Genomic DNA, 12,929 nt, shown 5'->3' with positions numbered 1-12,929 from the left:
ATGCATAGTGGAGATGACCGGCTCACAAATAGAACCCGGTGTCTTCAGACATATTGGTCGCTTCATTGTCTCCACTGAGCTAAGACAAGAGGTGACCTTTTACTATTGCAGTGTTACGCCTCATTCATAAAGTGACGTTTCAGATAAAAAACATGCTTGCAAATTATTCTTTTACAGTTAAATTGGATGTTTGACTAGCTAAAAGGCTGCAATTAAACTTGTGGATGTCATAATGATTGGTGAAAAAAAAATCGAAAGGTGCCTAGATGCATTTCTTGAGAGTAAAAATATAATAAATTAGTCATTTGATTACTGCAAATGGGTTGTTGATCAAGGGCTTTGTTCTAATTGTCAGATTTGGAGTCAGGAAGTAATGTTTTCCCATAAAAATTAGGAAGATTGGCTTCTATGGCTTTTCTCTCTCTTCCTCTGTATCAACACTGCAGGATAATAGGCTCGATTGGATGGACATGTGTCTTTAAGCCTTGCAAATTACGTTACTGTGAAGAGCTGGATTACAGTTTGTCTAATAGGACTAAAAGTAAAGGTTCACCAAGAAAAGTTGATTTTTTTGCATTTCCAATATTTAACTTTTTTTACATTTTTTTTCACACATTTATTCAGTCTGTACAGTAGAGTTGAACTTGCAATCATTTGATTGCTTGCAATAAATACTGCAATACTTCAGCATTGCAGTATATAACTTTTTTTTTTTTTAAATTTTGCCTATGATAGTTGCTGGGTATGGCTCAGACCCGGCTGCTGAACCAGCTCCATACACCCGTCACGACCACATGTAGTATATTTACATTATGCAGTCAGAATGGGTTAGGGCAACCATGCATATTAGATTAACTGCAGACAAAGCCACCACTTTTGACAGGAACGACCAACCATCTAATATGTATAGTGGTGCCAATACTTTTGTTTTCAGGGAAGATAAACCAGTGCCACAGGTCTGTGGAAGCGTCCTATCCCCCTCTTATTCAGGACCTCTATACACACTTGTGCATGTATATGGTGGTTATGGGAGTTGGCAGAAATAGTAGTCAATGGCCACTTTTACAGTGACTTCTTGGAGCCAGGTATGGCATTGTGTGCTAGATCTTCTTTCCGACTGGTTCTTCTGAGATATTGTCTCTCTACTACTTTGTTTTACGTAAAATCTGATAGTCATCAATGTGAATGGGCTATAACATCATACGAACACTAAAATTAGTTAGCAAGACACCGCATTGTTTTCTAATGTAGTAAAATTGTACTAAACAGGAGCTGAAGCAAGAAACATGGGTTAGTAGAAAATGTGTTCATCAGTAGAGAGTAATTCTCCAAACCCTAAAACCTCACTGTTATACAAATGAGCCGAGAGCACACTCATGCACCATGTACCTTAATGGGACTGCCCTGAGATCTTTTGAAATCCTTCTGGCCATCACTGACAACGCTATGATGTTCCTTACACAACGGGCTCTCGTCAGAGGAATGGGCATTGGTTTTAGTCTCTAGACCTATACATCTCTTTACGCATGGCATTCCCTGGGTGTCTCTAATCTTAACATTCGATGCTTTCCACTTGTCATGCTCACCATTTTCTATTGAACAGGCATCACTCTTGGAAGTGTGCTGATTACGTAAGACGTCAGTGAGCTCTGAAATCAAAATATCATGAGGCGCAGTCATCAGCACCGGAGAGCCTCCATAACTGGAAGCTGAACTGGCAAACTTCTCATCACTGTGTGGAGAAATGACATAGCTAATCCTAGTGGAAGACTGTGGTCTGGATGGGCATGTAGGCACTGACGACAGGCCAGAGTTTGGACTGGATCTAGCAGACACATTACAATAATGGAGACTGACAGATGGCGTTAGAGACAACGTAGGGCTGGCGGCTGCTGATGGAGTTATGTAATCTATGGTACAAAGCATGGCTTCAGGTAAAGGGGGAAGTGGGGGAGTTGAAGTATATCCACTATTACGGGAAACACCCATTGTGAGGGAAATCCATTCAGAGGTGATAGCCTGAACTTCTGGAGAGAAAGCTCTGCGAGAGACATGAGGTGGAGTGGTAGTACGTGGCCTGGCATAGCTAGGAGACTTAAAGGAATAAAAAAAAATGGAAGAAAACATAAAAAGAGGAAGAAAGTGATGGGAGTGAAAAGGACAAACACAAAAAACATCACAAATGTTCTATTTTATTAGTTTGTTTAGGAGTCTCAATAGTCTGGAATCATTATAAGCCATAGAACAATATCTAATCGATGGAAGAAGAAAAAGCTGCACCACCACTTACATCCACTAGATGGAACAGCTAGCTCTTTATAGCATTCTTCCATATACTGTATGTTGCACAAAAGTCACTGGGTTCGCACCCCTAATTTGGTGACATAATACCATACTGATAAATCATTAATAAAATTAGGAAAGGTCCCAAATAAATGACAATGACCATTGGGATTCCACCTAGCATAGGACAGAGCCTATGCTGAATTATGTAGTCTACGTATAGCCTGTACCTGCATATCATATGGCTGTTCCTATAAAAAGACTCAAAAATATCCCTCTATGTGTTTATTTGTTATTGCTTATACTCCAGTCCCAAATCTGGGATATACACATCTGCTTTTAATGTTGACCTACTTTCCTGGAAATCTATCTAATTCAACAACTTTATACTTGTGGTAATGAACCAAAATGTATGATAAACTGTAAATAATGTAGAATAGTAAGGATACACACCTGTGGGGAAGCACTTGTGCTTCTATTTGGGGAGTATGTAAATGGCAGATCCATATAATCAGGTGAATTTTTTACACGTGGCCTCTTCAGGACATCTACATAGGTTACAGGAAATATACCTTGACGACCAGTGCCAGATATTTTTCCTTCATACCAATTTTCATCTACTCTGCGGATCAAGGTTATCCTTTCGCCCTTGAAAATAAAGTTAAAACAAGATATTTATTCTAGATCAACCCAATCAAATGTATAAAGTTGTTATTATTAAGATATGTGATATGACCCTGATGAAATAAAAAGCAGAAAAGCGTCCTCTTGTAAGAGGGGTGAGCAGTGCACCACTACCCTTCTTACAGAAGTATCCCGATGGCCACGCCATCATGTACTATTCACCTGCTTCACAACTTGGCAGTATGGCGCTAGCGGTGGTGGGCAGAGTATAGCAGTGAACCCACCCCTGATGATTGTCATGAATGTTGTCAGGTTGCCAGGGGACTGGCAACAGTAAAGTAGGAGCATATGTAAGAGGGGTGAACGGTGCTTTACTATCCCTCTTACAGAAGTAGACCAATGGCCTCATGGCCAGAGGCGTAGCTAAAGGCTCATGTGCTAGGATGCAAAGGTTCAGCATGGGGCCTCCCACAACTTTCCTCTGTATTGTTGGGTCTCTTAAGAAGCCCATCAATGTAACACTAGCAGGTGGGGCATTGCTAGAATCTTAAATTAAGATTAGGTAGAGGCTAGATGTAGGGAGGCACCAATGCAAAATCTGTACCATGGCTCCTCATCCATCTATTTCTTGTATGATAGAAGGGCCTGTGGGCCCCCTAAGGCTCCAGCGCCCAGTAGCAACTGCTTCCTCTGCACCCCCTATAGCTATGCCCCTGGCCACGCCATCAAGTACTATTCACCTGCTTCAAAACTTGGTAGGATAGTGCTAGCCGTGGTGGGCAGAGTATAGCAGTGAACACACCCCTGTGGATTGTCATGGATGTTGTCAGGTTGCTAGAGGACTGGCAACATTAAAGAAGGGGCATATGTAAGAGGGGTGAGCTGTGCCTTGCTACCTCTCTTACAGAAGCGGCCTAATGGCTGCGATATCATACACCATTCACCTGCTTCATTCTGACGGCATGCAGACATTCCTCACATCCTAATGTGAATGTACATGTTCAAAATTTTGGGCCCACCAATCTTCACCCCTATTTGCTCAAAACAAACCCAGACTGCCCGGACCTCGTGTGGAGATACTACAGGTTTTGACCCAAGTAATTAATCCATCTTATTCCTTATAAATCTCTCCATCTATTCATACGACATGTTTGGTTATCATATGAAGTTTCCATCTGGTACCTTTTTAAATGACATTTCTACTGCAGTATCTCCATTAAAATTAAACTTGGCCACAGCATCTCCATATTCCAGAACTTGCACCGGCGGAGGCTTTTGTGGCTGTGCTTTCTCTGTTTGGGGCAGCATCTGGAAGAAAACACTGAGTGTTAGATACTGGCAAAGATTAATGGCTTCTGCGTCATAGTGTTAGTGTAATGGCCATACCTCAATATAGGAAATGGGGAAGATTCCTGTCCTCCCATGGTGCTCTCCTTCAAACCAGTTCTGATCTATTTGCTTGTAAATATAAACTATATCCCCCTTCTGAAGTGGCAGCTCCCTGTAAATGGATATAACAATTGTTCCAGTTGGTGAGTACACTATAGGACCACATAGATTACACTTTGGCTTTTGAGACATCTCGGGGCAAGTTTAAAGTGACACAAAGAACATGTATGTCAGGATAACGAACATTCAGCCTATAAAATAATTGCTAATCAATTGCAGTATATAAATGTCCATTTCATGAACAGTTGCATGAAAAAATAAGTGAGCCCTTTGAAATCACCTGGATTTCCGCATTGATTACTAATAGAAAACAAACAGAGCACATTTTAAGTCTGAATTATTGACAAACACAAACTAACTAAGCTAATTAAAGCGCAATCATTTCAATATACCACAAAGATGGCAAATAAAGATGCTTTGTAGTCACAGGCATTGCTTGTAGTCACATGAATTGAGCCTTGATTTCCTTAGATTTTTCTCTCATCAATGTATCCACCACTAGCAGTGATCACAGTATTTATCAGCCCAAATAAATCCATATTCATCACAAAGTAGCTTCTTTTGTCCCTTGCCAAAAAAAATTGACAATTTAGGTGGTTTACTGCAATTAAGGAATTGATGTGTAACGTCACACAGACAACTGTACCGCTCATGTCTCTTATGGAGTAAACATCATTGAGTGACATCCACAATGCAGGGGAAAAAAAGTAAGCCGACCTCTGTGTTAGATGGGTTTTTGTACTTTGTAGAGTCTTCTGTAGGTCTTTTGCTGTTACCCTTGAGTTCTTTCTCACCTCTTTCAGGATCGCCCATAGTGCTTCTGGTGTGATTTTGGACAGAGTAGTAACACTTCTGAAGGTCCTTCATTTGTAGATAATTTGTCACCAGGTCTTTAACAATGCTTTTCTAGCCTTTTCTAGCTTCATACAACTCTATAACTTGTATTCTGATGTCTTCTCAAAGTTTACACGGCTCTCACTAGCCAATTTTCTTGAGAAGAATAGATTTGTCGCTAACCAGGCTTTATGTGCCTTTATTTAAAGGGTAAAGCACTTGTGAAAACCCACATTTCTCATCTCCTTAACTGAACCACTATTTGGCAGTTGGGTCTTGGAAAAGTCAGACCTCATCTGGAATACTGTGTCCAGTTTTGGGCACCCGATTTAAAAAAGACAGACAAACTGGAGCAATTTCAGAGAAGAGTTTTACCAAGATGGTGAGCGGTCTGCATATCATGTCCTATGAGGAACGGTTAAAGGATCTGGGAATGTTTAACTTGCAAAAAAGAAGGCTGAGAGGAGACTTAATAGCGGTCTACAAATATCTGAAGGGCTGTCACAGTGCAGAGGGATCAGCCCTATTCTCATCTGTACAAGGAAAGATTAGAAGCAATGGGATGAAACTGAATGGCAAGAGATACAGATTAGATATTAGACAGTGAGGGGGATGAATGAGTGGAACAGGTTACCACCGGAAGTCTTCAAACAAAGGCTGGACAGACATCTGTCTGGGATGATTTAGTGAATCCTGCACAGAGCAGGGGGCTGGACCCAGTGACCCTGGAGGTCCCTTCCAACTCTACCATTCTATGATTAAAAGTCATTAACACATGAAATTCACTAATGTTTTTCCTGAACTATGGATGTTTACTCAATGTGCTCAATAAAAAACATGGATGGCACAACTGTTTGTGTGTTATTAGTTCCATTATATTGTGATTGTCTAAAATTGTGACTTAGATAGCCACTAAACCACATTTTATTAGTAATCAATGCAGAATCCAGGTCCTTCAAAATGCTTCATCTACTTTCACTTACAACTGTAAATTCTTCCTGTTGAACTAATTGCTACCATTATTAAAAATACTGACAGCTCCTCAAAGACTGGTGATAGAACTGAGCTTGAGAAGGTAATGATGCAGCATACAATGACTGCTGTATCCCAAACTTCAGGTTTCTGAATTCTATTTTTAAGGCTCTGAAATCAGATCCACAATGCACTTTTCTATTTGGAAACTAATAAGCTGCATATATTGACCTGAAGAGGCTGTTACTATACCAGATGATACGGTATTACTGATAATAATACCTACCCTGCATTCAACTGTTGGGTTTACTGAGAGATTTCGTATAACAGAACCGGATTGCATTGCTATAACTATTTTCTTCTTGACCTCCTAACCTTGCACATCCTTCAAGGTACAACAATGAGTTTTGAAAACTAAATGCCTTATTCTTCATACAAAGTATGGTATCTTATCAGCAGAGGTCAAATCACACCATCTGCCCTAGTGCTCACCTTCTCTTACATTTACCATCAAGCCAGAATCTTAAGAAGCCACAGGGTTAGCTTAGGCTTTGCACAGAAGATGAGAAGATCATACTTTACTTTTCTACTTACTTCAGAGACTGTGCTTTGAAGTCAAACTTTGCCCTTGCTTGTGTCATCTATAAGATAAAATGGAAGGAAACAGTAAATGTTATAATAGTGTACCAAGCTATGGAAACCCACGGATGACGACACTTTAGACATTAAGAGTTGATTTAGTTAGAGCTTTTAGTAGAGACAGAAATACAAATGTTCTGGGAGAAACTGGCTGTACTTGAGACACGGCTCATAGAATATTGATGATGAATTAAAGTTTTGTGAAAGTGAGTAAATTGGATATTATATGGTTTGAGGAGCTGTTAATACTTTCCAGAGATAATTAATAAAAGATCTCTGTTTCTGCAGAATAATTTACATAATACTGTGTAAACTTATCCCCTAAATACATTTCACGAAACGACCCTAACTCCTTAGAACCCTTGGGAATTTATGACACAATTGGATGTAGTAGACTCAAACACAATTGGATGTAGTAGACTCAAAGCAAATACTAAGTAATGAAAGACTTTGGCGGCATTAATGCCCATGATTTCTAATTCTGTATAAATAGAATCAATAATTTATGGTAGGAAAAAATGGTTTCTGTAGTCTAATGAAATACAAGCATGTATAATTTATAGAGTAGCTGTCCTGCCACAAGCAATTATTATGGAATTATCAAAAAAAAACAAAAACGGGTCATAGATTTCCGTGGCAGACGACGTGAGAACAGAGTATGCCATAAGAGTTGTATACTCCCTTCTCATAATCCGTTTGCAGTTATCAGAACAAGGGCTTATTCACAGGGGCGAGCACAATGTCAGGCTGAGAAATGTGGCCTGATATTGCGCTTGCCAACATGGGTTTTTTACGACGATGTGAAGTGTTTTTAATTTAAAAATCGCATTGCTTCTGTGAAATTGCGATCCTCAGGTGTATGTTAATATCGCAAGTGTTTCTCATTGACTTCAATGGGAAACATCACATTGTACATGCGATGGTTTTATAAAAATCACATTGAAACAATGGGCGGGGTATTCCAAAAATGGTGCATGCTGCGATTTTTTTTTCCTTTCAGCAATGCTACAAGGGGGAAAAAAGAATCTTAAAAAATTGCTCATGTGAATAAATCCGTTCAAAAGAATGGATTTCATATTCACACGAGTTTTGTGCGCATTGCTCGTATGAATAAGCCTCAAGTATTCTTTTGGTATATATGAAGCTGGTATACATGGTATGCCTTTTCCTGCATGGTATACATTTTTTACAATGGTTGCCTATAGGCAACTTATACAATCATATGACATGCAGTTTGCCTATGTTGAAAATATGCAGTAGAGGAATGTATCGAAAGCATTTTACAATGTATGCTTCAAACACATACCATAAATGAAATTGGGATAGAAGTTTTCCTAGCTTCATTATTAATTACAGGTGTTGGCGTTATTTTCATCCTCTACAGTAAATTGTCTGTTTTTTTTGCTTACATAGAGTAAAAGGTAGCCATTTTGAACAAAGGCTAGAAGTTCTTGGGCCTCAGTGGAAAATCTATGCTATGGCTCCCTGCCTACCATGTGCTATCTATAATACTGGTGCCTTCTTAGGTAATAGAGGGGCATTTGGGCTCCCTAAGGCTCCAGGGGCTGGTAGCAACTGCTACCTCTGCACTCCCTATATCTATACCCCTGATTGTGACCGCTAATCAACTTCAAAATATACTATATTTCCTATCACTTCACATATACGGTATGTCCTTAAAGCTCCATAAACATTCATCAGGCCTTCAAATTGGCTTACGACTTTGTACATATGTTCACAAGCTGGTTAAAAAAATAACAAAAACAGCAAAAACACATGGCAATGAGTAATTAATTACTAGGAGTTATACATATATTAGAATCAAATGTTTACACAGCGGACACATGTTAGTTGGTTAGTAGATTACATGAAATTAGTAAAATTAGACATTAAGGGAAAATGTGAGAAAAAAAAGGAATAAGGATACAAAGTAAATTATCTAATGAATTCATGCAGTGAACACCATCTCCCAAGCCAACATGCCGCTATGTCATTGCAGTTCTTCTACCACCCGAAGCTGGTGCAAAGCAAATAAAAGAAAGATGAAGGATGGCAATTGCTAAGCTACTAATGATTGGCTGCATTGAATGGATGTGAATGGAAAATATTGCTATGGGCCAAGCAGAGGTTTAATGTTATCAAGAACAGACCTCAGACCGAGATCTCCTCTTTGTTGAATCGTCTACATTTAGGAGGTCTCCAAATCGTTCATTAGTGATAAACTGGTGATGAGATGGGACAATCCCAGTGTGCCTCCTAGCAGCAATATCAGCTTCTTCTTGCTCACGCTTAAGTCTTCGCTGATCCTCTAAAAGTTTCTAAGATAAAAATGCCATTAATGGGCTTGTGAGTAACCTGGCTGTCAGCACTCGTATGGGCAAAAGAATGAGCAGTAAGGGTTCAAACAGTGAAGACATTATTAATCCATCCTTTAAAGTGATACTGTCACTAACCCATAGCTGCATTGCTTGCCAAAATTTGCAAATTGGCAGCATCAGGCAGAGTGGTCCCAGTGCCTCGAAAATTAGGAGGCTCATGAAGTTTCTCCTAAAGAGCTTCCATTGCGTCAACAGCCACACCATATCCTAAATCAATCCTGCAGAGCTCTAAAGTATGCACCTTGACAAATGGATCACCCTGTCTGCATCTCCTGCCTCCAGGAGAGGAGCATAGAATCTTAGAGACAGTGTCACTTTACAAAAAAATTGTTGCCACACTATGGTCACTTTCAACCAAAATGTTAGAGAATGCATTAGAACAACATAGTATTAACTTTAGTCTTACACTTAAGATCGAACCCTCATATATTGTACAGTAGTTTACAATTAGCATATTTTTTGGAATATAAGATCCACTGGATTCATATGGCATAAATATACTCAAGTTTAATAAAAAAAGAAACATAATTCTGATTATTGGACATATTTGAACTCAGACACACATAGCTGTGCTAGGTTAGGCTGGTTTCACATCTAAATTAGAACCTCCGATTGGAGGTTCCATTGCAGATCTGGCTAAAAACACAAGAAGAAAAAGTGCTGCACGCTGTCCAAAAGCCAGGTAGCTAATCAGAAACCGAAGGGACTCCATTATAGTCAATGGGGTGCATTCGGCGCTATTTGGTTCTCCCCTGACATGGAGCCATTCAGCCAGACGAATTCCCCTTTCCTGCTCCCCAAATAAAGCAGGAAAGAGGAATCCTGGGTGCAGGTGTGAAACCCCCCTTATTCCATGTCATGCATATACTGTATTACAACGTTCATTGGTTGTTACTTTGAAGGCCACTTCAAGTGTTTTCTTCTCTGGAAGTGGTTTTATGGCTGGGTTCAAAACTTGTAGACTATGAATGTCTTTTATGATAGTTGCAAATTTTTGGTCAACCCCTTAAATACATTCTCCATCTAAATGTATTTTTAGAAAGCGCTTATTAGGCCAAGTAGCATGACCCTAGCAGGCAATTGGTCTCACATAATTTGGCACTAGAGATGAGCGAACGTACTCGTTTCGAGTAATTACTCGATCGAGTACCGCCATTTTCGAGTACTTCAGTACTCAAGTGAAAAGTACTCGGGGTCGCCGGGGGGGGCGCCGTGCGTGAGTGGGGGGTAGCAGTGGGGAACAGGGGGGAGCCCTTTCTCTGTCCCTCTCCACCCCACTCCCCACTGCAACCCCCCACTCACCCACGGCGCCCTGCAAATTTTTTCCCCCGAGTACGGAAGTACTCGAAAATCGCGGTATTTGGGCAAAAAAGGGGCGTGGCCGAGCACGTTTGCTCATCTCTATTTGGCACCTCAACTTAAGGCACAACTGTCATTAAAATTGTCACTGCTCACAGGCCGTGTCAGATCGGGACCAGGGTGATCTCATACATGATCCATTCACCAGCAAATACTCTGTATCATTTCCACAGGTGTGTAAATGAACTGGTCGGCTCGGAGGCATGTTCCAGCCAGCCAATCAGCACCTGTCTGTACACATTTATTCCGGCTCCTCCTCATTGAGGACGCCGGTTATACTTCTAGTTTCAAGGTCTTTCTTGTTACATAGGTGACTCCAGTCCTGCTTCATAGTCAAATAAGTCTGTTTGGTGTAAAGGATATTTTGGGATGTTGTAACATTTATTTCCGGACTATATTGCACTTAGCGTGTTTGTTTACATCTATATAATTTCCTTTGATATTTTTTTGCAGCAAACATTATCCTCATTTCCCAATACAGCAGAGTCAGGGTTGCTTCAGGTTCCTGACGAGGGTTCGCCCTCATCCTTTAGGTTGGGTTTTATCGCATGCTTAGTTAGGGTCAGGTTTCCCATTACCCCACGTTGGGTTTCATTATTCATATTTTTGTGCTCTCCGCGTTAGTTAATAGTGTGTATATCCATCCTTTTGGGAAAAAATTATTACTTCCGATCTGGAAAAGTGTTTTGCGTCTAGCTCAGATGTCACAAAGCTGGTATAGATATGGGACAAAGAGGTTTCAGAGTATGCCAATCAGTAGCCTTCTTTATTTCTTACTGCTAACGTAGTCAGACTTGTGTATAAATAAATTTAGTCACGCGCCAATTCCAGATATAATTCACTTTTTTTAGTTAATGCCTGTTTAAGTTGTTATCTAACTACTGGATAAACTTTTCACAGCTTAGTTTTACGGTGCACAGCTTAGTGAGGGTGGAACAGGTGTACTGAGAAATGTAGGGATTAAGGCTGCTAACCTTACGATGAACGGCCAAGGAGATGTGGTAATAACCTGTTGTCACATTATAAGCTTTAGTGCTCACGCATATGACAGGAACCTGAGTATAGAGGCTGTAAGACCTGAAATGGAGCCATACTGCCTCTGTGTGCTGACATATAGGCTCTGTCTGGTGCTGTACTGCATGTACGCATAGATTCTCTACTAGAAGTAATGCTTCCAGGGCAGAATATCTCCATATATGACATCTGACTGAACATGATATTTTATTTTCCAGCCCAAAAATCACTGCAAGACTAAACAAAGTCGGAATATATCCCAGAAAGAACACTAGACTGGGAAGGAAATTGCTGATAGTAGTGCAAATAATTTTAATGGTGGTTCCAGAGATATAGGCAGAGCGATGTTGAGCTGGGACAAACGGTGCTGGAAGGCACATGGAGACACAGTAAAGGCTTGATGCACCTTTACAGCAACCCTGAAAGACATGCTGATTTAGTATCCGCAGTAAGGCTACGCACACACACGGGCGTACATGTATTTCAGTCCGTGAATATGCAGCGTATTCAAGGGCCGAAGCACACTGTTGCATTGTGTTTTTCTGCATATGAGCAGAGTATTTAAGATAGATTCACATGCAAAATTTACACGTGCAATACGCAGAGAGTAGAACCCATTGATTTCAATGGGTTTGTTCATATGCGCACATTTGGGTTGCGCAAAAGAGACTCTGACAGCATGCTCTTTTTTTCCTGTAGATTTGTGCACCGAAGGCCCCCAAAAAAGCCAATGGGGATGTGCAAATGTGCACGCAATATGCCAGCTGATGCGTGACGTGCTGCATAATTCTGATGGAAAAAGAACACATCTGGAATGCATTAGACCAATTAGCCATTTCAAATCAGGGCATCTTTGTTTGCCGCGCGCAAGTGAACATGCCTTGTGGGCTCAAACAGTAAAGTAAAATACACTAATGTACGCAAAAAACCCCCCATAGTTTATTCTGCAGAAACGCAACTTTTGTGCATGGGCTATTACACATACACTCGTGTGAAGGGGGCCTTACATGCGTAAAAAAAAAAAAATCATTTGCAGCAGATACGCAGGTTTCCTGTATTTTTATGCATGCTTGATTTTATGCATGATTTCAATAGGCTAATATGGTGCGTAATATGCACCAAGATAGGACATGCTGCAGGGTTTTTTTTCACGCTACCGAAAGTCATGTGAAAAATATGCAGCTGTGAATGAACCCATTGAAATCAGCTCTAGCTCTGATAGAAGTTTTTGTGTTACCGTCTAAAGAGCTTGTGTGGTAGGGTCCATCACAGAGGACTGACTGAAAAACTGACTAATTTGGGAATACATAAACCCAATTCTCAGGTGGTCAGAATTGAGATCACATGACCCACTTGAGAAGAAGGACTCCAAAAGTT

At 40.4% G+C, this 12,929-nt stretch overlaps 1 protein-coding gene across 1 annotated transcript in view; it reads right to left on the bottom strand.

Annotated features, from left to right (window-relative positions):
- LOC136625979 (sorbin and SH3 domain-containing protein 1-like) overlaps positions 1 to 12,929 on the bottom strand; it is a 227,220-nt gene that overhangs the window by 25,794 nt on the left and 188,497 nt on the right. The window contains exons 25-30 of the mRNA XM_066600632.1: positions 8,952 to 9,119; positions 6,757 to 6,803; positions 4,294 to 4,408; positions 4,090 to 4,215; positions 2,737 to 2,931; positions 1,390 to 2,094 (exon numbers count right to left, since the gene is read on the bottom strand). Coding sequence (XP_066456729.1) covers positions 1,390 to 2,094; positions 2,737 to 2,931; positions 4,090 to 4,215; positions 4,294 to 4,408; positions 6,757 to 6,803; positions 8,952 to 9,119 — 1,356 coding nt within the window. The remainder of the gene's footprint in view (positions 1 to 1,389; positions 2,095 to 2,736; positions 2,932 to 4,089; positions 4,216 to 4,293; positions 4,409 to 6,756; positions 6,804 to 8,951; positions 9,120 to 12,929) is intronic.

Source organism: Eleutherodactylus coqui, chromosome 4 (genome assembly GCF_035609145.1).
Source record: "Eleutherodactylus coqui strain aEleCoq1 chromosome 4, aEleCoq1.hap1, whole genome shotgun sequence".
NCBI classification, from domain to species: Eukaryota; Metazoa; Chordata; class Amphibia; order Anura; family Eleutherodactylidae; genus Eleutherodactylus; species Eleutherodactylus coqui.
The sequence above is the reverse complement of the archived record's forward strand: the minus strand, read 5'-3'. Positions and strand labels throughout refer to the sequence as shown.